At 42.2% G+C, this 26,152-nt stretch overlaps 2 protein-coding genes across 2 annotated transcripts; both read left to right on the plus strand.

Moving 5' to 3' along the window:
- The first annotated feature begins 891 nt into the window (after positions 1 to 891).
- Positions 892 to 8,960, plus strand: acot20 (acyl-CoA thioesterase 20). The gene is given in 9 exon segments (XM_063002538.1): positions 892 to 1,405; positions 2,270 to 2,312; positions 2,314 to 2,449; positions 3,471 to 4,036; positions 6,158 to 6,207; positions 8,063 to 8,121; positions 8,123 to 8,266; positions 8,368 to 8,527; positions 8,530 to 8,960. Coding segments are annotated over 9 exon segments (2,103 nt in total).
- A 3,649-nt stretch (positions 8,961 to 12,609) lies between these two features.
- Positions 12,610 to 25,676, plus strand: gpr176 (G protein-coupled receptor 176). The gene is made up of 3 exons (XM_063002539.1): positions 12,610 to 12,844; positions 21,625 to 21,877; positions 23,797 to 25,676. The coding sequence occupies exons 1-3, from the start codon at positions 12,610 to 12,612 to the stop codon at positions 24,947 to 24,949; spliced, it is 1,641 nt and encodes a 546-aa protein (XP_062858609.1). The 3' UTR covers positions 24,950 to 25,676.
- Positions 25,677 to 26,152: the final 476 nt, after the last annotated feature.

Raw genomic sequence — 26,152 nt, forward strand, 5'->3', positions numbered from 1 at the left:
GCAGAAATGTGAGGGGTGTACTCACTTTTGTGATACACTGTATATCGCTCCTAAGAGCGACCCTTTCTTTTTCTTTTTTCCCTCTTTTTCCTCCCAATTTTTATCCCCCAGTCTAGTCGTGTCCAATTACCCTGATTGCGTCCTCTATACTGATTCGACCCTTTACCGCTGACTGAGGACGCCTCTCAACTGACATGCGCCCCCTCTGGTACACACAGTCAGTACAGACTGCATTTTTCGAGTTCATACACTTGACGGGCACTGTGTACGGTGGGCCACACCCCCATCAGCATTATTCCTCAGCCCTGTGCAGGTGCCATCAGTCAGCCAGCAGGCGCCGCAGTCGCACCAGTTATGAGGACCTATGATCCGACTTTCTTACCCTCTAACCCTGAACAACAGCCAATCGTTGTTCATGCTGCCGCCCAGCCCAGTCGGTAAGGCAGAGCTGAGATTCGATGCGATACGATGTATTCCAAACCCCAACTCTGGTGCGCTAGCGTACTTTACCGATATACAAATGTGTGTAGAAGCAGTCTGCATGCCTAGGTGCTTGGTTTTATACACCTGTGACCGTGGAAGTGATTGGAACACCTGAATTCAGTAATTTGGATGGGTGAATTAATACTTTTGGCAATATAATGTATCTGCGCTATATGTGTGACATCTGACAGTCATTATAACATGACAATATAAGACATAACTACAGTTTACTGACTGTATGCTCTAAATAGAGCTAAAATTGGGGGGACTTCAGTGTAGTGTAGAGGTTTACATGTTTCATTAATACAAATGTGCACGTCAGTCCTCACACTGCAGCATGCAAAGATAACTGACTCAACGATATGGGGATTATTTTTGGAACAGTCTGGCAACCCTGCACTGAACAACATGGCAGTGCTGTACAGGAGAGTAGGTGAAGTTTTGAGGGTAAGTGTGAGGAGGTTATGTTCATCAAGATCAGCGGTGGATCTCTGCATTTTACCCAGCAGCAGCTGTTTCTTTGACCAGGCAGTTCAGGTGAAACTGAGCGGTTTGTCTCCTCGGCAGCATGTCCACTTCCAGTCCAAACACACGGATGATAAAGGGGTTCTGTTCAAGGCCACTGCGACCTACCGGGCAGACCAGACAGGACAGGTGGATCTGGGGCGCCACTCGTCTCTGGGGGGATCCTACACCGGGGTAGAACCGATGGGTTTGTTCTGGTCCATGCTGCCCGAAATTCCTCACAAGAAGCTTCTGAAAAAAGACGCGTCCAGTCCCGTCATCATCGACATCGAGGTTCTCAACGAGCGAGGACAGATTCTGACTACAGAGAGACTCCAGAGACACTTTATGGCTGATGGGGTGAGAAGAGTTCCTGTTAGAGACGGGAGATTACGAGGAACAGTCTTCATTCCACCTGGTTAGTTCAGTCGCAGTGGGTTTTGCTCCACTTAAAAGCACTGGGATCCGGTGAAGCCAGTTCATCACAGAGCACCACACTTCTAGTTGAGCATTGTAAAACCTTCTGCATGTTCATCAATCAATGCTTAACACTTAGGACCAAGTGGTTAATGTACTGGTCCAGTAATCAGAAGGTTGCCGGTTCAAGCCCCACCACAGCCAGGTTGCCACTGTTGGGCCCTTGAGCAAGGTCCTTAACCCTCAGTTGCTTGGACAATATACTGTCACAGTACTGTAAGTCGCTTGTAGTGTAATAAAACCAGGGTTTAAAACCACAAGTCATCGCAGTATTTTACATTTTGCGGAACTAAAGTGTAATTTCAGGTTTAAGTAACTGTGTGTGTGTGTGTGTGTGTGTGAGCCCTGTGAAATGTACCTACTGCAACCCTGAATTGGTTAAAGCGGTGGTAAAACGGACAGTGAATGAATAAATGAATAATAATAAGGGTAATAATAATAATAACAATAATATGTTCAAATATGATGCAACCAAATCAACATAACCTGCCATCACCACAACTTGGGTATTTCTTCCTGTCAAATGTCAGGTGTTACCCCCAAAAAAAAGACGCCAATAGAGGTCTGCCACAAGGCATACTTTTCATTTTAAATGAAATTAGGTGTGGCACTAGGCAGCCATAAAGCAGATTCAATTCATTTTTCAATTGGAATGTTACTTGACCTCCTTTCAGGAGTTATCTTGAGCCAGTTGAACCTGTTCTGGCTTTTAAACATGTCACAGTGTGGTGAAAGTTAAATATATTATGGTCAGATTGGTCACCTTAAGCACATTTACAGTTTTCACGTGTCATGTCTTTTACAGGTGAAGGCCCGTTTCCTGGAATTTTAGATCTCTATACATTAGGCAGCTCTTCTGGCAAACAAAGGCTTTGTGGTGTTTGCTCTGGCTTTCTATGGCTACCAGGATATGCCCAAATCAATTGACCAGCTCGATCTGGAGTATTTTGAAGAAGGTATAACGTTTCTGCAGATGCAGCCTAAGGTGAGTGGTGCTAAAACATTTTGGTAAGTTAAACAGGGAATTAACTGTCTGAAATAAAGCTGCAGTCTCAGATCTGATAGAAATATATTACTTCTCCACCAGTTACATGATGAGGACCCACAGGCTAACACACACCTCCTCCAAAACGTGTAATGCTGCCAGAGTTCACATCTTTATATCAGCCAATGACAGATTCTTACAGGTTTTGAATATTTTGCTTGTATTGTCTCACTCCAGTCTCATTCTGTGCTCAATTCCTGGCCAAGAAGGGTAACCAAATTTAGCACGGGAGTCCCTAAGCAGTAAAAGGGGGCATTCGTCACCATTTCCTCCCTATCCATTAATGAAAAATGCTCATTTTATGTTGGTGGTGGATCATTCCCAGCATGGTAGTGTGTGTTTTATGTTACGGATTAGGTTTATTGGTGAATCTGGGCTTTTTAAGTACTGATTACACCTAGAGAGGTATTTTTACGAGCCACACTTGCCCTGTTAGCACACACTATGGATGTACAGTCAGATTTCCAGAGCAACTCAACACAGTTGCTCAAAGAACATTGAAAAAAACAGTGATTTATTGGTGAGCTATCCGAAGTTCCTTGTATGCCCCATTGCCCCTCTGGGCTTCATGCTGTAGTGGGTCAGTTAGTTGGTTTTGGAGACAAACCAAAAGCCCATAAAGAAAGGAGAATCCACAGATGTCTCAGAAGCATCTATGCTCTTATTAAGAGGTGCATTTAAAGTGCATGACTACAGGGTAGAGCTTTGGACTATCAATCAAAAGGTTGACGTTTCAAATTTTAGCTCTGCCACACAGCCACTGTTCGGCCCTTGGGCAACGTCCTTATACCTCTCAGCTCCAGGGGCGCCATGAAACAGCTAACGCTGCACTCTGACCCCAGCTTCCAAACGGGCTGGGATATGCAAAAAGAAGAACATGTTTATTTTATTTTAGCCTATTCTATACCACAGTATAAAATGCTAATAAATCTGTAACATTTAAATATTCTTTTCTCTGCAGGTGAAACAGACAGGAATAGGCGTAATATCCATCTCAAAAAGTGGCGATCTGGGTCTGTCAATTTCATCATTCCTGCCCAACGTATCGGCCACCGTCTGCATCAACACCAGCAATGCCAACATCTTGTTCCCACTCCATTACAAAGACATGGTCATACCAGCGTTGACTGGTAATGTAAAGAAGGTAACCATAAACGATGCTGGTCTCTTGGACATCAGGGATGTCCTCCCTGACCCAGAGGTAAAACGCCCTGACACGGTCATCCCTATTGAGCGTGCCAGCTGCAACTTCCTGTTCCTCGTATCAGGTGATGACAGGAACTGGAACAGCGCATTTTTTGCACAGCAAGCTTGCAGCAGACTCAAAGAACATGGAAAAAACAACTATGAATTGGTGAGCTATCCGAAGGCGGGGCATTTTTTGGAAGTTCCATATATGCCCCATTGCCCCTCTGGACTTCATGGTGCAGTGGGTCAAGCGGTTGCTTTTGGGGGAGAACCGAAAGCACACGCGGATGCTCAGATCGATGCCTGGTGGAGAGTTCAGGAGTTTCTCAAAAAACACTTGTGATTTTGAGGGGTGTGTTTAAAGTGTATAGTTTAATGACAGTAACTAACTATATGATATATAATGTATAGAATGATGGTCCTTCAAGCCCCAAATACTAAGTAAAGCTGATTTGTGTAGTGCTAACTTTATATTTCCTGTGTGGAATATCATCTGTTCTATTTAACTAAAGATTCCCTTGACTGCTTGTTCATGAATGAATATTAGCTTGACTTTCATTAGCTGTTAGAATATATATGGCCAGAAGTATGTGGACACCAGACCACAAGCTGTTTGCTATTTACTATTGGCACTGATATAAAGTTGCTCCCTACAGCCTCTAGTTTTTATGCTTTTCAAAACGGTGTCTGTGGGAACTTGTGCCCATTCAATTAAAACAGCAAGTGTGAGGTCGGGCACTGATGTTGAATGCTGGCTTGCAATTGATGTTCCAAAACCCAACCCAGCTGTGTTAATTTGGTAATCCAGCCCTAGATCGTATAGTCTCCGGTTAGAGGAGTGATACTGCAATGCAAATTTAAGACTCATGTTATACCAAGTTCCCCCAGTGGGATAATAAAAGGCTGTTTTATCTTAATTCATGACCCAGCATAGATTATACACATTAAAAGCATTATAGTTTATTTATTGTCTATTAAGGACCATTTTTTCTATTTAGAACGAACTTTCTGCTGTTTGTTGAAGTTATTACAGTTTTAACCTGTTTTACCTACTTGGTTACTCTCTTGAATATGTATTTCCTGTGGATCTGTGGCTATCTGTTTTCTGATCATATTACTTCACACATGGAATCTCATACAGTTGTGAATTTTTAATTAAAAAGTACCAACACAGGCTACAAGAACTAAAGGCATAAATTATTTATTTTAATGTGTTAATATAGCCAATACAAGTACACAAATGATCAAATATCATCCATTACAAAAAGCTCCAGTCATGCTTACCACATTAAACAGTGTAAAAGTAATTGTTTTGTATTTTAAGATTAAAATGATAAACAATTACATACAGTTTCTTAATATCACGACCATGCTGTTGTACTATTGTTGACTATTAAAAGAAACAATAAATTGATGTACTGAAATTTATTCTGATGTCAAGGGGTCAAAAGAAAGTCCTTCAGTGATTAAATGGTTCACAATTTTGAAATCTCTAACAACAGCTTTCTGGATTTGCATAGTTTCATAATATATAAATAATATAATAACTAATATATCTATTATAAATACTATAATTACAATAAGTATTATTATTAGTATTAATATAATAGTAGTATTAATAATTATAGCATAATATTTAAAATAAACACTCGCTCACTTTCTTAACCGCTTATCCAATTAGGGTCGCTTGTTGGAGCCTGTCTCAGCTTTTCAATGGGCACAAGGCACACAGTAACATCCTGGACAGGGCGCCAGTCCATTGCAGGGCAGACACACTCACACATACACACACACCCACACATACACACACACTCATTCACCTATAGGGCAATTCACTGTCTCCAATTAACCTGACTGGATGTTTTTGGACTGTGGGAGAAAAACGCCGCACAGAAAGGACCCGGACCTTCTTGCTGTGAGGCGACAGTGCTACCCTTTAAATTGATAAATATTTAACATTGATAAATAATAAAATCGAGTATTAAGTGATAAACATGCAGGATTGTTATTGTTGTGTATTTATCAAGTATAGTAAATAGTGAATGTCTTCCAATGTTTGAAATGACGAATATAAGAAGTCATTAAACACACAGCCTATAAAAATATTATATAAAACATTTAATAATAATAATAACTCTACGACTGCGGATTGAAATTGTGCAACTGATGCACTTTGTCACGTATGAGCAGCAACCATCGTAAAGGGAAGTTGTGTCGGATCGCGGTGGCTTGTGCGTCAGACCTTCAGTTGCTCCATACACTGATCTGTCTGGAGTTTGTACATGTATTTGTAAAGTGTGGATGAAGTTTGGATGGACGATGTAAAGAAGATGAGTGGATCAGTGGATCTCTGCATTTTACCCAGCAGCAGCTGTTTCTTTGACCAGGCAGTTCAGATGAAACTGAGCGGTTTGTCTCCTCGGCAGCATGTCCACTTCCAGTCCAAACACACGGATGAAGAGTTCCTGTTAGAGACGGGAGATTACGAGGAACAGTCTTTATTCCACCTGGTTAGTTCAGTTTTGCGTCCCGGAGATACACGTGGATTTTTATTGACTCAGATTTCACTGTATGTACTTTAGCGCCACCAGGAGGATTAATACAGATATAAGTTGGGGTAGGATGTTTTTTACATTGACTTTTATTTCATTACAGACAGTTTGAACCCAAGATATTTAATGTTTTGTCTGGTTCACTTCATTTCATTTCTACAACATCCATTCATACAACATCCATTCCTGCATTTCAGCCTGCAACACATTCCAAAAAGAGTTGGGACGGGGGCAATTTAGTGCTAGTAATGAAGTAAAAAACTAAAACATTATGTATATTAACAAATAAAATGAAGTTGACTAGACAAAACATGAAATATTTTGGGTCCATACTGCACTCAATGAGATATCTATCTATCTATCTAGATAGACAGACAGACATATAGTATTATAGATAGATTTTTTGTTTATTAGGATTTTAACGTCATGTTTTACACTTTGGTTACATTCATAACAGAAACGGTAGTTACTCATCACACAAGATTCATCAGTTCACACGGTTATCTGGAACACAGTCATGGACAATTTAGTGTCTCCAGTTCACCTCACTTGCACGTCTTTGGACTGTGGGAGGAAACCGGAGCACCTGAAGGAAACCCACGCAGACACAGGGAGAATATGTAAACTCCACACAGAAAGGACCCGGACCGTCCCACCTGGGGTGGTATTAGATAGATGGATGGATGGATGGATGGATGGATGGATGGATGGATGGATGGATAGATGGATAGATGGATAGATAGATAGATAGATAGATAGATAGATAGATAGATAGATAGATAGATAGATAGATAGATAGATAGATTTGTCATTGCTCAGTACAAGGGACCTGCAGTTAGCATCCACCAGAGGCATTGGGGCAAATATATGGCATATATGATCTATGATTAATATGATAATTATAACTGTAACTATTTACATGTATGGTATTAGGTCTATATACATAGTAATATATACGTACATAATAATAAGCATAAAAATAAGAATAGCTAGGTATGGATAGCAATAACAATATAATAATAATATAAATATGTGAAATAAATAACTATGTATAGGGTCTTTATGGGTATATAATTGTGCAGATATGTATCCAGTTGACAAAGTAAAGTGCTGGTGCTAATGAAAATAAACAAGAGGTCCAGTGTGTTAGTGGTGTTGGCCGACTGATTTACTTTATTTTTTAAATAAATGTTTTTTGATTTTATTTAAAGTTAAGAGGGAAAAATTCTCAGAATATTTTGAATGATATTGTTTTGATATTGCTTGATTTGGTGCCCAACGTCCTCCCCTTAGTGAATAGTAGGTTTCTAAATTGTGTATTGTGTATGAAGAGCCATGCTAAGCTCCATGTTTCTAATTGTGAGCGGTAAAGATGGACATGGAGTTACTGGGTCTGTGGGAGTCCTTTGACGTGAGTTTACGTCTACAACATGGAAAGTAAACAAGCCAGCTCTAAGGAACTAAGTTTTTCATCAAATTATTTGAGCTAATACCTTAAACACATTGATTTATTAAGACCACTAAGTTGTTTGTAATCATTTGTTTATTGTTACTATTTAAGGCAGAAACACATCTGGACAGGGCACCAGTATAGTGTACGTCAATATAGTCTATGTATACCTAAAAGCAGTTTCAATGTAGGTCAAAAAGGGCTATGTAAGAGATTTTGTTCAGGTTCAGATCATGACTTTTCCAACCCTTTTCAGCTTGACACTTTCAAAGCTCTTATTCGACCTCCCAAAGGTATCAGAAAATGATCCGTATGGTAGCATAAGGCAGGTATAATCATCTGAAATGTGTTTTTTTTTTACAGGTGAAGGACCATTCCCTGGAATTTTAGATATGTATATACTTGGAACCGTTGTGTGTGAGCCAACGAGCAGCTGTTCTTGCAAATAGAGGATTTGTGGTGTTTGCCCTGGCGTTCTATGGCTATGAAGATATGCCGATAACAGTTGATAAGTTTGATCTGGAGTATTTTGAAGAAGCCGTAACGTTTCTTCAGATGCAGCCCAAGGTTTGTCACGTTTGGCTTTTGGCAAATTACAGTTCATGAGGTTTAAACTGGTGAAACGTAGTAAAAATTTTAGTAACGTTTGCTGATTTTGGTTCTTGCAGGTGAAGAAAACTGGAATAGGTGTGGTGGCGATGTCGAAAAGTGGCGATTTTGCTTTGTCAATTGCATCGTTCCTACCTAACATTTCAGCTACGGTCTGCATCGACACCTGCAACGCGAGTGCCATGTACCCAATCCATTACAAAGGCACGGTCATTCCGGCCACAGCAAGATAACTACCACACCGTCAGGAATCCTGGATATCCGAAGAGCCATGCCTGACCCTATGTCACAAGAAAACCTCGCTACGATCATCCCTGTGGAGCGCGCCAGCTGCAAATTCCTGTTCATAGCATCGGAAGACGATTGGAATTGGAACAGCGTCTTGTTTGCAGAGCAAGCTTGCAGCAGACTCAAAGCACACGGAAAACATAACTACGAAATGGTGAGATATTCGAAGGCAGGGCATTTTCTAGAAATTCCCTACATGACCTTTCATCCCTCTGCGGTTCATCTTGTTTCGGGTAAGGTGGTTGCTTTTGGAGGTGAAACAAAAGCCCACGCAGATGCACAGGTTGATGCCTGGAGGAGAATCCAAGAATTTCTCATTCAACACTTAAAAAGTGACGAACAACGTTTGAAATCATCGCTTTAACTTGTACAGTAGATGAGAATAGAAAATAATAAAAAATATATATATATATCAATGTATCACTGTTGCTAGGATCCAAGGTTCAAATCATCTGTTGGCCGGTCAGAATCAATCAATCTGCTGGATTATACACTGATCAGCCATAACATTAAAACCACCTCCTTGTTTCTACACTCACTGTCCATTTTATCAGCTCCACTTACCATATAGAAGCACTTTGTAGTTCTACAATTACTGACTGTAGTTCATCTGTTTCTCTGTATGCTTTGTTACCCCCCTTTCAGGCTGTTCTTCAATGGTCAGTACCCCCACAGGACCACTACAGAGCAGGTATTATTTAGGTGGTGGATCATTCTCAGCACTGCAGTGACACTGACATGGTGTATTTTAATAACAGTAATTAATAAAAGATGTGTAAATAGATAACTATACAACTGTAACTATATGATGATGTTGCTAAATAAATATACATATATATGTAAAACAGTTGTGTTAAGTGCCGGTGCAAATGATAAATAATAAATAATAGGTCCAGTGTGTAGTCCAGGGTGTTGTGGTGTTAGCAGCGAAGAGTGGTGTTCAGTAAATTAACTGAGGTGGGGAAAAAAACAGTTTTTGAGCATGGTCCAGATATATGAGCATGGTTTAATATATGTGCCATGGCGGTACATATAGGATGTGAGATACTTCAAAGTCTTGTCTGTTTTTAATGGTTTTCGTAGCTTTCATGTAAGTTGCAGTCCTCTCTCACTCACTAATGAAGACGCTTCATCCCTCCACAGTTTGTTCCATGGAGACTCGCTCTGCTAAAGCCAGCAAGGACCGAAAGTCTTTTCATTTTCTGTGTTATTCGGTGGTAGTCGGCTACAGTGGAGCAGTGAAACAGATTCTGGTTTCTGATAGCATGTCTCATGATAGTGGTGGACACTCCGGTGTCAGGACTCTTTATCTTGTGTTTGTAAGAGTTTAGGACACTAAAGCAAAAAATAACAGTTTTAATTCTCACCAAACTGCTTCCTGTTCTGAACGTGAGAGTCGAGGACAGACACTGACTTTGTGAGATGCAGGAAAAATGTAGGTGAGCACTGATGAATTTCTAAAGTCTGTGTGATGTTCACCACTCTGTGTTGATTTATTCATGGCTTTCCAGTTAGAGTTCAAGAACGTATCACTCAAAAGGACCATGTTTACTCCTAAACTGGTCATTTTGAAACATATAAAAGTGTTAACAGAAAAATAGTAATGTTGTTAATAGTGTTTCTGAACACAGAATATGTTAGAATATCTTATATATACTGTGCCAGAATATACACACCGATCAGGCATAGCATTATGACCACCTTCCTAATAGTGTGTTGGTCCCCCTTTTGCTGCCGAAACAGCCCTGCAACTGTGATGCTCTTTGTATTCTGACACCTTTCTATCAGAACCAGCATGAACTTCTTCAGCAGTTTGAGCTACAGTAACTCGTCTGTTGGATCCGACCACACGGGCCAGCCTTCGCTCCCCACGTGCATCAATGAGCCTTGGCCGCCCATGACCCTGTCGCCGGTTTACCACTGTTCCTTCCTTGGGTCACTTTTGATAGATACTGACCACAGCAGACCAGGACACACCCCACAAGAGCTGCAGTTTTGGAGATGCTCTGACCCAGTCGTCTAGCCATCACAATTTGGCCCTCGTCAAACTCGCTCAGATCCTCACGCTCGTCCATTTTTCCTGCTTCTAACATCAACTTTGAGGATAAAATGTTCACTTGCTGCCTAATATACCCGCCCCCCCCCCCCCCCCCCCCCACTAACAGGTGCCGTGAGGAAGAGATAATCAGTGTTATACACTTCACCTGTCAGTGCTCATAATGTTATGCCTGGTAAGTACCTCCACTAATATTTGTCAAAGGTTTATTTAATAGTGTAAGCGCTTACAGAGTATAATGTAATAAGCTACCATTAGTCTAAAAGCACAATGAGAAATCTTGTGTGGAGCACCTGTCCAAGCATGACTTACAGTTCATTACATCTCTCATTTATTATAAATAATATATTATATATTGATGTTGCAGAAAAACAAAGACCCAAACACACACCAAAACTGGTTTCATAACGGGTAAGTTATGCTAAACGTCCGGTCATTGTCAGAAAACTGACACATTTCATTGATCTCAACCAAATAGAGTGATCAGAGATCCAACCAGAATCGTGTCAGAAGCTGGGTCATGGCTACCAAGCGCGTATGATGAAGTAAAAAGTTCTAGGGACATAAAACCAAACACTGGGCGTGCCTCATGTATATTTTTGTCCCAGTTTTAGAACTCACTCACTTACTTTCTTAACTGCTTATCGAATTAGGGTCGCAGGGGGGTGCTGGAGCCTATCCCAGCTTTTCAATGGGCGCAAGGCACACAGTAACACCCTGGATGGGGCACCAGTCCATCGCAGGGCAGACACACATGCACACACATACACACACCTATTCACCTATAGGGCAATTCAGTGTCTCCAATTAACCTGTCTGCATGTTTTTGTAATGTGGGAGGAAACCGGAGCTCCCGGAGGAAACCCACACAGACACGAGGAGAACATGCAAACTCTGCACAGAAAGGACCCGGATCACACTGCCTGGGTATTGAACCCAGGACCTTCTTGCTGTGAGGCGACAGTGCTACCCACCAAGCCGCCTTGCCGCCCAGTTTTAGTACTGAAGAACACATTTTGGGAAACTATGTTATGTATTACGCATTCTGTCATAAAATAAAACAAACAATGGAGAATTAATCATGTGAAAACCAGCATTTGCTTCCACCTCAAATAAACAAATAGACCGGGGGTCCAGCTATACATAAACAAGTCTGGTATATCTTCTAGAAGATGTCTTTGCTGAAAGCCCTTGATGATGCTCATTTAGGCAGGAGTGGCTCTCCAGCTCCCCGCTGCTCGTCTTCCATCACCCCTCCTAAACACACTGTGTAATGATTGTGTGTGTGTGTGTGTGTGTGTGTGTGTGTTTGATAGTCTGAACACATATTAGTAAAACCACTCTGTGGATTATAGGCCACTTACTTTACATCTTTTGCATCGATTAGAGGATTTAAAATTGCACTGTTTATCTATTTAAATCTTTTAATAATCAGGTATTATCACCATGTTTTTTGTTTCTTGTGTCTTCTCCAGATGTGGTCATTTGATTTGGACTGGATTGTCTGTATTATTGGACATAATCTGATGTTATTTAAAGCTCAGCCACATGTGCATTTGCTGTGCACATCCTGTATGATGTTATGTTGACAGCTTTGTACAGATGTGGCTACAGATTTGTGACACAGCTCATGTAAGGCATGGTACAGATTGACTAAATCATTATTCTATGCCAACTAGGGGATTTATTTAATCATGCTCTGAATGAACAGACCGTACTGAAGCCATTCTGTAAACATGGGGGTGCAGTGCTGCCGCCCCGGTCCTCCACGTATTCCGAGGGGAAACGACGCGGTGATTCCCGTTACTGACCAACCGCAATCCGGACCGACATTTCACGCACCTCAGCCATCCTGTCTGTAATTATACCCTGATAATAAAGCGAATTCCGCAGCGATTCCACCCGCAACGCAGCCGGACTGATGGATGAGTGACGGCTTTAACAGGCATGAAGCAACATGGACGTGCAGGCTGTGTTTTCTCTCAGCGAGAACGCGACGGCAGGTCCGCCGGGCTGGCTGAGCTTCTCCCCGGCTTCAGTGAACAGCAGTCCGGCGCTGACCGAGTGGACTGAGCCGGAGGAGCAGCAGGGTGAGGAGCTGGTGTACAAGCTGCTGTACGGGCATCAGGAGAAAGCTTACCGAGACTTCACCATCTCCATCCAGCTCCTCATCCTCATCGGTTCACTGTTAGGTGAGTGAGAATCCGCACAAACACCTAATGAAAAAACACCTACAGTATTTGTTTAGTGTTTTATTAACAAAAAATATTAATCCATGCATTAATTCATCCATTCAATCGGTTATTTTCTTTAAGTGAGTCCACAACCTGTCGTCACAAAACACCTATTTCATTCATTCATTGTCTCTTTTATCACCGCTTTATCCTATTTAGGGTCGCGGTGGGTCCGATTCACAGGGCAAAAGGCAGGAAACACCCCAGACAGACAGGTCGCCAGTCTATTACAGGGCAAACACACACACACACACACACACACACACACACACTCATACCTAGGGGGGGATTTTAGTATCTCCAAGTGACCCGACTGTTTGTCCTTGGACTGTGGGAGGAAACCCATGCAGACAAGGGGAGAACATGCCAACTTACCCCAGGACCCCAGCATCCTGGTGTTGTAGCGTCCATATTACCTACCATGCTGAGAATAGACAACAATTCTTCCCTCTGAGAAAGTAGTCCCATCTCTGAAAGCAGTGAATTATAAAGCCTAATTTACAAATATCTAATTTATTAACACTAGTTATTCATCCATGCATTAATTCATTTATTTAATCGTTCATTTTCTTTCAGTGAGTCGCAAAACACCTATTGTTTCATTCATTCATTCATTCATTCATTCATTGTCTCTTTTATTATCGCTTTATTCTATTAAGGGTCGCGGTGGGTTCGATTCACAGCGCAAAAGGCAGGAAACACCCCAGACAGACAGGTCGCCAGTCTATTACAGGGCAAACACACACACTCATACCTAGGGGGAATTTTAGTATCTCCGAGTGACCCGACTGTTTGTCCTTGGACTGTGGAAGGAAACCCATGCAGACAAGGGGAGAACATGCAAACTTCACACAGAAAGGACCCAGACCATTCCACCTGGGAATCGAACCCAGGACACAACGAGCAACCATGCCACCCTCATTTATTCATTCATCCATAGACTTTTAGTAACCACTTTATTCTGGTAAAGCGCCCCAGCCTGTCAACCTGACAGTAACACGTACAGTGCCACTCCAGGCCACCCAAAGAGGATGGGGGGTCCCTGCTGAGTCTGGTTCCTTTAAAGGTTTCTTCCTGTAATTTTAAGGGTGTTTTCCTTGCCACTGTCGCCCTCGGCTTGCTCAATGGGGTTTTTTGTTTGGTCTGTTGGTCCTGGATTCTGTAAAGTTGCTTTGAGACAATGTTCACTGTAAAAAGTGCTATATAAATAAATTTGACTTACTTGACTTGACAGTGTTCTGTTTTCTCTAGTCAGGGTCTTGGTGGGTCCAGAGTCTATCCCAGATAATCATACAGAGTTGAATATGCAGGAATAAACACGACGATCAGTTCAGTCATTTATTTATTCATTTATTTACCGCTTCACCCCTTGATCAGGATTTGCTGTATTTCCAGCATTTGTTACTAAAACAAGTCTGTTATCTGGCCCTACAGCTTTGAGGATTTCATGATATCATTCATTTTTAGTACAGGAAAAATTATTCTTAATATGTATTAATTATATCTTAGTTACCGCTTTATGCTGGTCAGGTCCTGGTGTGTCCTGTCTATCTAGTGGCAATTTAGACTGGGCCTATCTACCTTCTGTATGGTTTTGGTAGGTGAGAGGAGTACCTGAAGGAAACCAGTCAGATATACGCAAAACATGCAAAACTCAAAAACAGTGATCAATAGAGAGGATTAAATTCAGGTCCCCAAAAACCATGTGACCATGCCAGACTTATTTTACAAAGGTGGGCCACTTTGCCATAGAGCTGCCATGTGTGAGTGTGAGTGTGTGTGTGTGTGCGCACGTGTCTTCCCTGTGATGGACTGGTGACTTTTCCAGGGTGTCTCCTGCCTTTCGGCCAATAAATCAGACCCACCATGACCCTGACCAGGGCAAAGCGGGGGCAAAACAGGCAATGAATGAATGAATGAATGAATGAATGTAATTTTATATGTATGAATATACAAAGCTGTTCCAGGACTTCTGTAGTCTCAAGACACAAACTTAGCTATATTGGCATGACAAATATGGACATTCGTATAGCCAAGGCTTACTGTTTAGGAAATATAATAAAAAGAAAATAATAACAATAGAATATATATTATGTATAAAACATTACAGATATACATACATACATAAATGTTTAAGAAAAAACAGTGCAAGGAAAAAACAACAACAATTTGGGGAATTTGTACACCTCATGGTCAAAGGTGTGTAGACACCCAACCGTGAACTTGCTGGACATCCCATTTCTTAAGAATGTGAAAATAAAATAAAGTCCCATTGCTTCTGTAACAGCCTCCACTCTTTTGGGAAGGCATTCCACAAGATTTTGATATGAGTCTGTGGAAATGTGTCTCTCTTTAGTCCAAAGAAACCTTGTGAGGTCAAGAACTGATGTTGGACAAGAAGCCTGACGTGCAAAATCATGGTTTCAATGCAACCTAAAGTGCTTTTTTTAAATTATTTTGCAGCACCCACACATTGTTCTTTATACAGCCAGAGGTGGATTCCCACAGAGAGTCACGCTCTCCCCTATTTGTACTTCGTTTAATCTTGTTGGCACCTCGACCAGATAGGTAGAGTCTTTACTGCTGGGAGAAAGTGGCATTGCCGAGACCTGACCTCAAAAGCTCACGCTCTCTCAAACAGTGGGCTATTACACTGCTACACCACCAGTGGATCTGACAGTTTTTAATAGGTTTAAGGTCAGGACTCTGTGCTGACCACTGGGGTTCCTCCACACTCATAAAACGATTTTTTACGAGCCTTACTTTGCACACAGGGGCACATTCATACTGTGAGAGAAAAAGGCATTATTCAAGCTGTTACCACAAAGTAGGAAGCACATACACATGTAAATGCATGTACACGTATGTAGCAGAAGGGTGTCCAGATATTTTTAGCCATATAGTGCATCATTAGAGGTTTGGCAGCGAGTGCTGTGTGATTAAACAGTAATAATGTGTTAGCATATATTCAGTAACAAGCTGAAAATAATCATCAACAACAAAATCAGCTGTGATAAAAAAAAACACAAGTCAGGTTCCATTCTTTGACTGAGTGGCAAGGGTCCTTTCTGTGTGGAGTTTGCATGTTCTCCCTGTGTCTGCCTGGGTTTCCTCCAGGTGCTCCGGCATCCTCCCACAAGTCCAAAGACGTGCAGTCAGGACAACTGGAGCTATTAATATTGCTGTACATGTGTGTGTGTGTGTATTGGCGACCTGTCTGCAGTGTTTCCTGCCTTTTGATCAATGAAGCTGACCCACCGCGACCCTGACCAGGATAAAGCGGTGGTAAAACAGACAATGAATGAATGAAACAATTATTTTTATCATGATTGAATAATTATTGACACTTTGGGCTGACACAGTGGTGTGGGTGTCAGATCTGCGTTTGATCTCTCACTGTGAGAGGTTTGGCATGTTCCCTCAATTTTTGTGTTACAGTGTTGTTTCCCCTCCTAAAACATGCAGAAGGTAGATTGACTATACTAAATTGCAAAGTTAAAATTTTTGTCCAGAATAAGTATTTTTCCTATTCATTGTATTTATTATGTTTATTTATAATTCCGATGAGATTCAAACCCAGAATATATTGGTTGGCTGAGTGTTGATTGGCTATGTCTAAGGGGAGGAGGGGTTACCGAAGCCCTATCCAAAGCGACTTACAGTACTGTGACAGTATATTGTCTAAGCAATTGAGGTCAACAAGGGCCCAACAGTGGCAGCCAGGCAGTAGTGGGGCTTGAATCATTGACCTTTTGATTACTAGTCCAGTTCCACGACCACTAGGCTACAACGGCCCTGCCTGACCATGGTAAAGATAAAGCAATGAATTGAAATATAAATAAATGTTTTTTAAATCATTCCTATCAGTATGGAAGGTACTGTGGCACAGATGGTAGTGTGGGTGCTGCACACACACACAATAAGCTGGGTTCTAATCTAACTTCTGGTTTCTGTGTGTGATGAGTATGGCTCGTTCTCCATGTGCCAGCATCGGTTTCCTCCAGGTACTCAGGTTTATTTCCACCTGCTGAAATAAACATGCAGATGGTGGATTGACTACACTAAGCCCCCCCTTGGTGTGAGTGACTGGGGTAGTTAAGATTAGTGAGTGTATGATGCTCTGCCATGGATTGGCATCATGTCCAGTGTTTTCCGGGTCTCTCCGGATCCACTGTAGTTCCCACCAGACACAAAGCTGCTAGTGAAGAAGAATAAATGCAGCGGGTCGTAATCAGAGCAGCAGTTCACTACAGCATCTCATACAAAGGTCAGACCTGATTGCTACCAGGATGGAGGCGGTACAGATCTAGTGCTGTGCAGGATTTCTGTTTATGTCTCTGATTAGCTTTCATAACCTGATCACTGTGTACATTTCATACAGGATTCACTGTTTCACAGGAATACAGCAGAGATCCTGTTGAATGAACACACACACACACACCAGTGGTGTTAAACCTGGTGTAAGGCTCCCTGAGATGCAGATGGGGGTCGCAGTAGATTTTTGGCATTGTAGCACATAATATCAGCTATGTAGTGTGATCTTTTCATTTAAAAAGACTAATTAATTTATTTAGTACTTTATACGTTGAGGTTTTACAAATTATGTCACATATAATGTGAAGATGGGGAAAATGTGACTAGAAAGTTTGATGACCCAAGAACTACACTCTTCATGCAGCTAGAAACAACAAAAATACCAAATATGAAATAAGATATAGGTGGGTAGGTGTAGGTAAGTTGGTAGGTAGAGACAGGTAGATAGATAGGCAGGGGTAGGTAGGAGTAGGTGGGTAGGGGTAGGTAACTAGGTAGAGGTAGGAAGGTAGGGGTAGGTAGGTAGGTAGATAGGTCGGTAAATAGGGGTAAGTAGGTAGGGGTAGATGAGTAGGTTGAGGCAGGTAGGTAGGTGGGTGAATATGTAGGGGTAGGTAGGGTAGGTAGGGGTATGTAACTAGGTAGAGGTAGGTAGGTGTAGGTAGATAGGAAGGTAGATAGGTGTATTTAGGTAGGGGTAGGTGGGTAAGAGTAGGTAACTAGGTAGAGGTAGGGATAGGTAGGTAGATAGGTTGGTAGGTAGGGGTAAGTAGGTAGGTAGGTAGGTAGGTAGGGGTAGATGAGTAGGTTGAGGCAGGTAGGTAGCGGTAGGTAACTAGGTAGAGGTAGGCAGGTGGGGGTAGGTAGATAGGAAGGTAGATAGGTGTATTTAGGTAAGTAGGTAGGTGTAGGTAGGTAGGGGTAGGTAAGTAGGTAGGGAAATGTAAGTAGGTAGGGGAAGGTAAGTAGGTAGGCAAAGGTAAGTAGGTGGTAAGTTGGTGGGTGTAGGTAGGTAGGGGTAGGTAAGTAGGTCCAGGTGGGTAAGTAAGTCGGGGTGGGTTCGAGGTAGGGGTAGGTGAGTAGGTAAAGGTAGGTAGGTAGGTGTAAGTAAGTAGGTAAGTAGGTGGGTGGGTAAGTAGATAGGTAGGGGTATGTAGGTAAGTAGGTGGGAGCAGAAAGATAGGTAAGGTAGGTATGGTAGGGTAAATGAGTAGGTAGAAGTGGGTAGGTAGGGGTAGGTAAGTAGGTTGGGGTGGGTTCGAGGTAGGGGTAGGTAAGTAGGTAGGGGTAGGTAAATAGGTATATTATTGATAAGCCTAGTGGGTAGATCTTTGGGCTATCAATCGGAGGATTGACGGTTTAAATCCAGCCTCTGCCATGCAGCCACAGTTGGGTCCTTGGGCAAGGCTCTTAACACTGTCTGCTCCAAGAGTGGCGTACAACAGCCTGAACCTGCGCTCTTACCCCAGCTTCCAAACAAGCCGGGATAAGGAGAAAAAGAATTACATTATACTGTACACTTGTAAATGTATATATGACAAATAAATGTATTCTTCTTCTCTGTCTTGTGCCAGAAGTTAGGACATATCACAGTGACATACGTATCTATAAGATGTAACCATGTATGTGTGTGTATACCTACCAGCTTGTGTAATATCTGTACAGGGTGTTTCCTATCTTTCCTGCCATACCATACAGTACACGTGCATGTAAACGTGCTATATGAACTGGATGATGACACTGACCCATTAGTCATTTGCCTTCCTCTTAGATGTGACCTGGTTGCTGAGGAGATTTTAATTTTACTCGCAGCCTTTCTGACAATAACACGACAATCAATTATACAGAGAATTTAAAGCTCATACCTCCATCACTAAAACGTTTCCCTGACTACAAACAGCCATAAATTATCGTGATCTTCTCCATCGTAGCGGGGCTTGAGGAGACCTGTATAAATGTTGACCTGGCTATAGTTGACACAATCTTTCATCCTAAACCTGATGGTTATAGGGTCGAGTTCTCCTCTATCACAGTGTTTGTCATTTTATGTCACATTTATGGGTTATATTGTGATATACTTTTGTTTTTACGAACACAAATGTTGCTTGTGGGTTTTGTTTCTACTCTATGAAAGATAAAAACAGATTCAAAGCAGACTCAGTTTGACACAAGGTTACAGGTAAATGGGAATAAATCGACTCTTCTTTTTGGGAGAAACGGCAAGAACAAACAGTTCATGGAAAGCAGGTTCAGAAGAACCTTTTTCAGAGAAGCTCTCAGCTTTGTGCTGTGTTTCCTCCAGTCCTCAATGTCTTATAACCCAGGCTGTGTTTTGAAACAAGGTGAACCGTTTTTGATGCCACTGGAGTAAATGCTAATCTTAGACATAAAGTTGTGCTAAAATATGAGTATGATATATTAGAAATGGAACTTGTTAGCACATGTTGAGTTGTCAAGCACTACATGTAGTCCACGTAGTAATGAACCACAGATAAAAGGTTTTAAAAGGAGTTAATTCACGAGTCAATATAATAAACACAAAACACATATTAAAAATCTGTAAGTTCAAATAAAAAACAACATTAGATTAGCGACTGTATTTAACGATATTACTTCGTGCCTTTACTTTCCTCGTCATTGTGTAAATGAATGTAATTTCTGTAACAATAAGGTTTCAGTTAAAAGTGGCCAAAATCCAAAACACAGCAAAAAAACATCATAACCGCTGCTTAGCTTAGCTCATGTTGTTCCAGATGCTATTACATTTATAAGCGTGCGTCCCATTAGGAATAGAATCCGTTATTTTGTAAATGTGCTTATAATTAAAAACCTCCAAACTTTTCCCGGTTGTAAAGTAAAACAGGAAGTCGTTAGAAAGCCGATCGAGCGTTTCATTACCGCGTCATCTGTGTGACGCAAACTGAATAAATGCAAATAACAGCATTTACAATTACAATCAGAAGGTCTGATTGGTTCAGAAAGCGGTTCTTTCAACCATTAGCGCCAATTCTGTACGAGCGTTCCATTCACCCCAGTTGTTCCAGTGAAGTGCACTACGTAGGGTATTCCACCATTTTAAGTGAGATTCCAATCCAAACGTAACGAAAACGTTCAAATGCAGTGAACTTCAGACTGTGTAGGGAGTAGGGAGCGACGCTTCACCACTACGCCGGAAGCTGGCTGGAACATTTACACATTGTGTGTGTTGTGGGTTAAGACGACCAAAACGGATTAATTGTCAGACGTAACTAATGTTAACACATGCTGACGCTAGAGACTCTTGTTGTTCTCGAGTCATTTTTTGCGAGTCATGAGTCGAGTCCGAGTCATTTGAAACGAGTCCGAGTCGAGTCTGAAGTCGCTGTGTGTGCCCATCTCTGCTTTCTAGTCTCATCTGCGTCCTGTAAATGTCTGGTGCCATGGAACCTTTTTTTGCAAGTTCTCTGGTTTCCTTCTTTTAACACAATTTTCCATCCAGCCCTGCTTGGTGTGCTCTTGGTATTAGCTTTGCTAGACAGCCAGTCTTAGGGTGCATTCACATGAGATGCAGCGGTTGTGGCGTTGTTTCCTATGGAGTGTGGCGGTGCTGTACTTTTGCCATGTTGGGCTTGCGATTTTTGTTTACCTGATTGAACTTTGACCCAGTTTGCCGCTGACCTTTTCAAAGCTCCTCCAATGAGACAAACTGTTTGATATGACGCAGTAAAAGTGACTCAGGCCGTATGAACAACCTTTAAAGTGACTTAATGTGACTTACTGTATTTAAACATCAAATGAGGAATTTCATTAGTGGAAAGAACTTATGAGCAGTAATAATGAAGAGAAGTTTAGTGCTCCTGTCTCCTTCTTTTAGTATATTAAACCAGTGGTCTTCAACCACCGGGCCGTGGACCGGTAACGGTCCGTGGATCATTAATTACCGGGAAAGAATAAATAATTAGAGATCACTACAAGAGCAATTACATTTCCAAAACTCTTTTGGTGTTACTGTGTCCTATTACCACTAGGTGGGAGCAGCATCTCGTTACAGCAAAAAATTCCTATTTCAAATGCTCCCTCCCCCGCTGGTCCGTAAAATTATATCTTATATGAAACCAGTCCGTGGTGAAAAAAAGGTTTGGGACCGCTGCATTTAACCACGTTAAGCTTTATTTTTAACCATAAGCGTTTTTGACTCTCTCGGAAAAGGTGATCCTCACAATTTCTCAGAACCTCCAACAATAACACAAGTTTAAAAGTGAAACAGGGAGGAAAATCCAGATAAACACAGACACATGTGGAGCTTTCAGACTGAATCTGACGCTTATTCCACACAAATGCAGATTCGTCTCATATTCACACTTTGATGACGTTTTACCGCATTTTATTTGTCTGTTCGAAGTCTCCTGCGTCTTCTTTTTTTGACTCTCTCTTTGTTTCTACAGGCAACGCTGCAGTGCTGTGGTGTACCTGCTGCACCAACGTCTTCAAATCCGTCACCGGACGCTTCATCAAGAATCTGGCCTGCTCGGGCATCTGCGCCAGCCTGGTATGTGTCCCCTTCGACGTGCTCCTTAACGCCAGCCCGCGCTGCTGCTTGTGGATCCACACACCACTGCTTTGCAAGGCTATCAAGTTCCTGCACCGGCTCTTCTGCTCGGTCACCGTGCTCAGCTTCGCTGCTATTGCGCTGGATAGGTAAGAGGGTCACACATCACAGATCTCTTTCTCATGCCACTTCAGTCGGATGCAACCGTGGGCAATTTTTCTGTCCAACCCACCAGCTTTTACCCGAGCTTATGTCTCCATAGCAACACGCTCTTTTATACCCCGTTATCCATTACCTGAATAATTTATTACCTGGAATCGAGAGAGAACGTGCTTTTCTCTGAATAGGAGCTGGCAGGATAGAAAAAAACATGCATGTCGGTTACAGTTATATGCAAAAGTTTGGACAACCTTAATGTTGTTTATGTAAGGTGTAAATGACAGGAAAAATCCTGGAAGAGACCACACCCATCAAAATAAACATGTTTTCCCACCAGTGCTGACATCCTAAGCTATTGAGTTTGAATCTCGGCTCTGCTAGTGGCCGGGTGGGCGCCTACATTCAGACATAATTGGCTGCCAGGTGGTAGGGTTGACAGGATTCCTGATAATGGATGCAATTACTGATTTCTGTGTAAACCTGCCTTGTGCAGGTGAAAAGAAGCAGTTGGCAACTGCACACGTGTCAAATGGGGCATGAGTTAGGTACAGCCATCCTTGGTCAGGGTCTGCAGCAGACGTGGGATAGAGGAACATGTATAAACAGCAGAGAGGATATAACCAGAATAATAGAATAATAAAAAATAAATAAAATGTTTCATTATTATGATCATATGATCACGAAGTATACCATGAAGAATATGGACCGCTGTTAAAACCTTAGCCAGTTAAGCTAATTGCTAGTCTTTGTGACTGAAGCCTCTGACATCCGTACACCAATTATAAAGCCTTTTTCAGTCACTTTGATCTTGTAGTCTTGCTATCTTGATTGAAACTTGAGGTCAGCTGGGTCCACTTAGGCCCTTCTTTAGATGCTGTTAAGAAGCATCAGTTATTATGTTTCTCTACTCATTAGTTTGAGTTTTTCTCTGCATGTATTGTGTCAGCTTATGTATGTTTTAGATCTCATGAAAGCACTAATTGACGCCCAGGTGAAGTCGTTCAACCAGCCACACAGTGACCTATTCATTCCTCCAACCAGCCACTCAGTGACCTATCCATTCCTCCATTCCTCCAACCAGCCACGCAGATACCCACCCATTAATCCAGCCATCTAGACACCCATACTTCTATCAATTCATTCATCTGACCTCCAAGCCAGGCAGCCATTAATCTACCTGTCTATCCATCCATTCACCCACTCAGCAAGCCAGATCCATTCTGTCTTTCCAACTAGCAAGCCCGTCCATTCATTCTTTCATCCTTCTCTTCATCTGTAAAGCTGTCCATCCATCCATCCATCTGTATGTCTATATCAATCCATCCATCTGTATATGTATATCCATCCATCCATCCATCCATCCATCCATCCATCTGTATATCTATATCCATCCATCCATCCATCCATCCATCTGTATATCTATATCCATCCATCCATCCATCATTCATCCATCTGTATATCTATATCAATCCATCCATCTGTATATGTATATCCATCCATCTGTATATCTATATCCATTTATCCATCTGTATATCTATATCCATCCATCCATCCATCCATTTGTATATCCATATCCATCCATTCATCCATCTGTATATCTATATCCATCCATCTGTATATGTATATCTATATCCATCCATCCCTTCAGTCATCCAGCAAACCAGACACCTATTTATTCATCAATCGATTCATCCATTGACCTAACCAGCCACTTTGATTTCCACCCATCTATCTGAAATATTTTATGAAGTTCTTGTGCCATGGATTGAACTCCTCCTGTGTTGGGGCTTGGCCTTGTAAGACAACATTTGTTCCAGTTGTGGGTTTATATGTGCAGTTGAACACCACTGCTTATATACTGGTGTTTCTGTATTTCCACTAAACTCATGTTCTTTTTCTTTTTCTGTAGGTATTTTTCTGTTCTGTATCCACTGGAGAAAAAGATATCAGACGCCAGATCCAGAGACCTTGTGATATATCTGTGGGTTCATGCAGCAGTGGCCAGCATACCTGTCTTCGCTGTGAGCAATGTGACGGACATCTATGCCACCTCCACCTGCTCTGAAGAACACTCTTTAGGGCACCTCGTTTACATGGTGCTCTACAACCTCACCACTGTGATCTTACCCCTCGCTGCTGTGTTTGTGGTCATGGCGCTGATCCGGCGGGCACTGAGTGCTAGTCAGAAGAAGAAGGCGATTATCGCGGCGCTGCGTACTCCACAGAGCAGCGTCTCTATCCCGTACGTGTCTCAGCGTGAGGCTGAACTTCATGCTGCTTTGCTTGCTATAGTCTTGGTATTTGTGCTCTGCAGCATTCCCTATGCTGCACTGTTGCCATACCGGGCACTGCCAGCTGCTGCCCAGGTATCACAGTGGCTGCACCTGACTGCTATATGGTTGCCCAAGGTGTCTCTGTTCACTAATCCACTTCTAATAGTGACAGTGAACCGGTCAGCACGTCGTCGCTTGTTCGACGCCCTGGCACACCTACAGCGGCGCTACAGCCGGAGAAACAATGCAATAGGTGTGGGTGCAGTACCCAACGCTGGACCTTTGGGTGGAGAGGTGCTCGCCCGCTCTGGCAGCCAGTTGCTTGAAATGTTCAATATTGGTCAGCGGCAGATATTCAAGCCCAACGAGGATGATGACGACGAGGAGGTGAATGACATTTCATCGGTAGCCAATTTCCAGTCCAGACAGGAGGACGGGGTGGCAGCAGGGGCAGGAACATCAGTAGCTCAACACCAAAAAGGAGAGGGAGCCAAAGATGTGGGTTTACCCGTACCAAAACATTCTCCTATTCAACACTGTGCATACTCGTCCTCGCAGGTGGCACCCGCAACACCGTCGGACCCTGAAGATGCCACCCAGTTTGGGTTTGGCCCATTTGAACTGCCCCCTCAGTGGCTCCCTGAAACCAGGAACAGTAAGAAAAGACTGCTGCCCCCGCTGGGCAACACTCCAGAGGAACTAATCCAGACCAAACAGCCGAAAACACGACCCGAAAAGCGCATCAGCAGGAACAACAAAGTTAGCACATTTCCTCCTGTAGACCCGTGAGACCATTACTGACCAATACTTTAGCATTCATGGCTAGAATACCATGATTTTGCCAGATGGAGTCCCTTTGGGGTGGCACAGTGGCTCGGTCCTGGGTTTGATTCCCAGGTGGATCGGTTCAGGTCCCTTCTATGTGGAGTTTGCATGTTCTCATCGTGTCTGCGTAGGTTTCCTCCCACAGTTCAAAAACATGCAGTCAGGTTAATTGGCGATACAAAATTGCCCCTAGGTATATGTGTGTGTGTGTGTGTGATGGACTGGCGACCTTTCCGGGGGTTTCCTACCTGGACACCACGACCCTGAATCTGATATGACGGTGGTAAAACACTCAATGAATGAATGAATGAATGAATGAACGAGTCCCTTCGGATCGTGTTGTATTTAGCGTCTTTGTACAATCACTAGGTTTAGCTGATCTCAGGCTCGCGAAACCTACCGGATGGCGACCTTTTACTGAAACTGTACGTATTTCATTTGTTAGATGGATTGTAATTAATTGTGTTTTTTTTGTATTTGGGAATGAAATGAAGTGAAAGTGGACAGAGCGCGTTGATATGCGCTCCGAAAAGAATTCCGAAGGACACATGGAACACGACGTTGATTTCTGTAACTGTAATGTTGAATATTTGTATGTGTTATCTTTAAAAGCCACAGCAATAAGGTATAGCTTAGCTTTGAATGAAGTTATATGGCTGTATTCAGTCAGCAACTGAGGATAAACATAACAATAAATGTACAGAGAAAGTTTCTTGTTTCCAGATTTGTGAAAAAACTGAACATGCAATAATAATTCAAAAACCATCAAGCTTCAGTCTTAACTGCTCTCAAGTCTTATTCACAGTGTGTAGAGAAGAGAGGGTGAATGAGTGAGAGAGTGAACAAGTGAGAGAGTGAATGGGTGAGAGAGTGAATGGGTGAGAAAATCAGCACACTTACTGATGAATGGAACAGATAAGAGAAGATATCACCATGACAACAAACTCCTGACCACTATAGCTTAGTCGGTCCTTATTTTATTAGCTGTGTGTGACACGTTTCCAGGAAACCATCAGCACAATGTTATTTCAACCACGTCTCCAAAACCATTTATCTGTACTAACATCTACCACCACATCCTGGCACAGAAATCACTCCATTATTTACAATTCAACCATTCATTAGTTTTTACTAATCACTTCATTGTGATCAGGTTTGCATTGGGGT

Source organism: Trichomycterus rosablanca, chromosome 9 (assembly GCF_030014385.1).
Source record: "Trichomycterus rosablanca isolate fTriRos1 chromosome 9, fTriRos1.hap1, whole genome shotgun sequence".
In the NCBI taxonomy this organism is placed as follows: Eukaryota; Metazoa; Chordata; class Actinopteri; order Siluriformes; family Trichomycteridae; genus Trichomycterus; species Trichomycterus rosablanca.

Coding starts and splice junctions, on each gene's coding strand:
- gpr176 (XM_063002539.1), top strand. CDS start 12,610: ATGGACGTGCAGGCTGTGTTTTCTCTCAGCGAGAACGCGACGGCAGGT. Junction 12,845..21,624: donor CCTCATCGGTTCACTGTTAG/GTGAGTGAGAAT, acceptor TTGTTTCTACAG/GCAACGCTGCAGTGCTGTGG. Junction 21,878..23,796: donor GCTGCTATTGCGCTGGATAG/GTAAGAGGGTCA, acceptor CTTTTTCTGTAG/GTATTTTTCTGTTCTGTATC.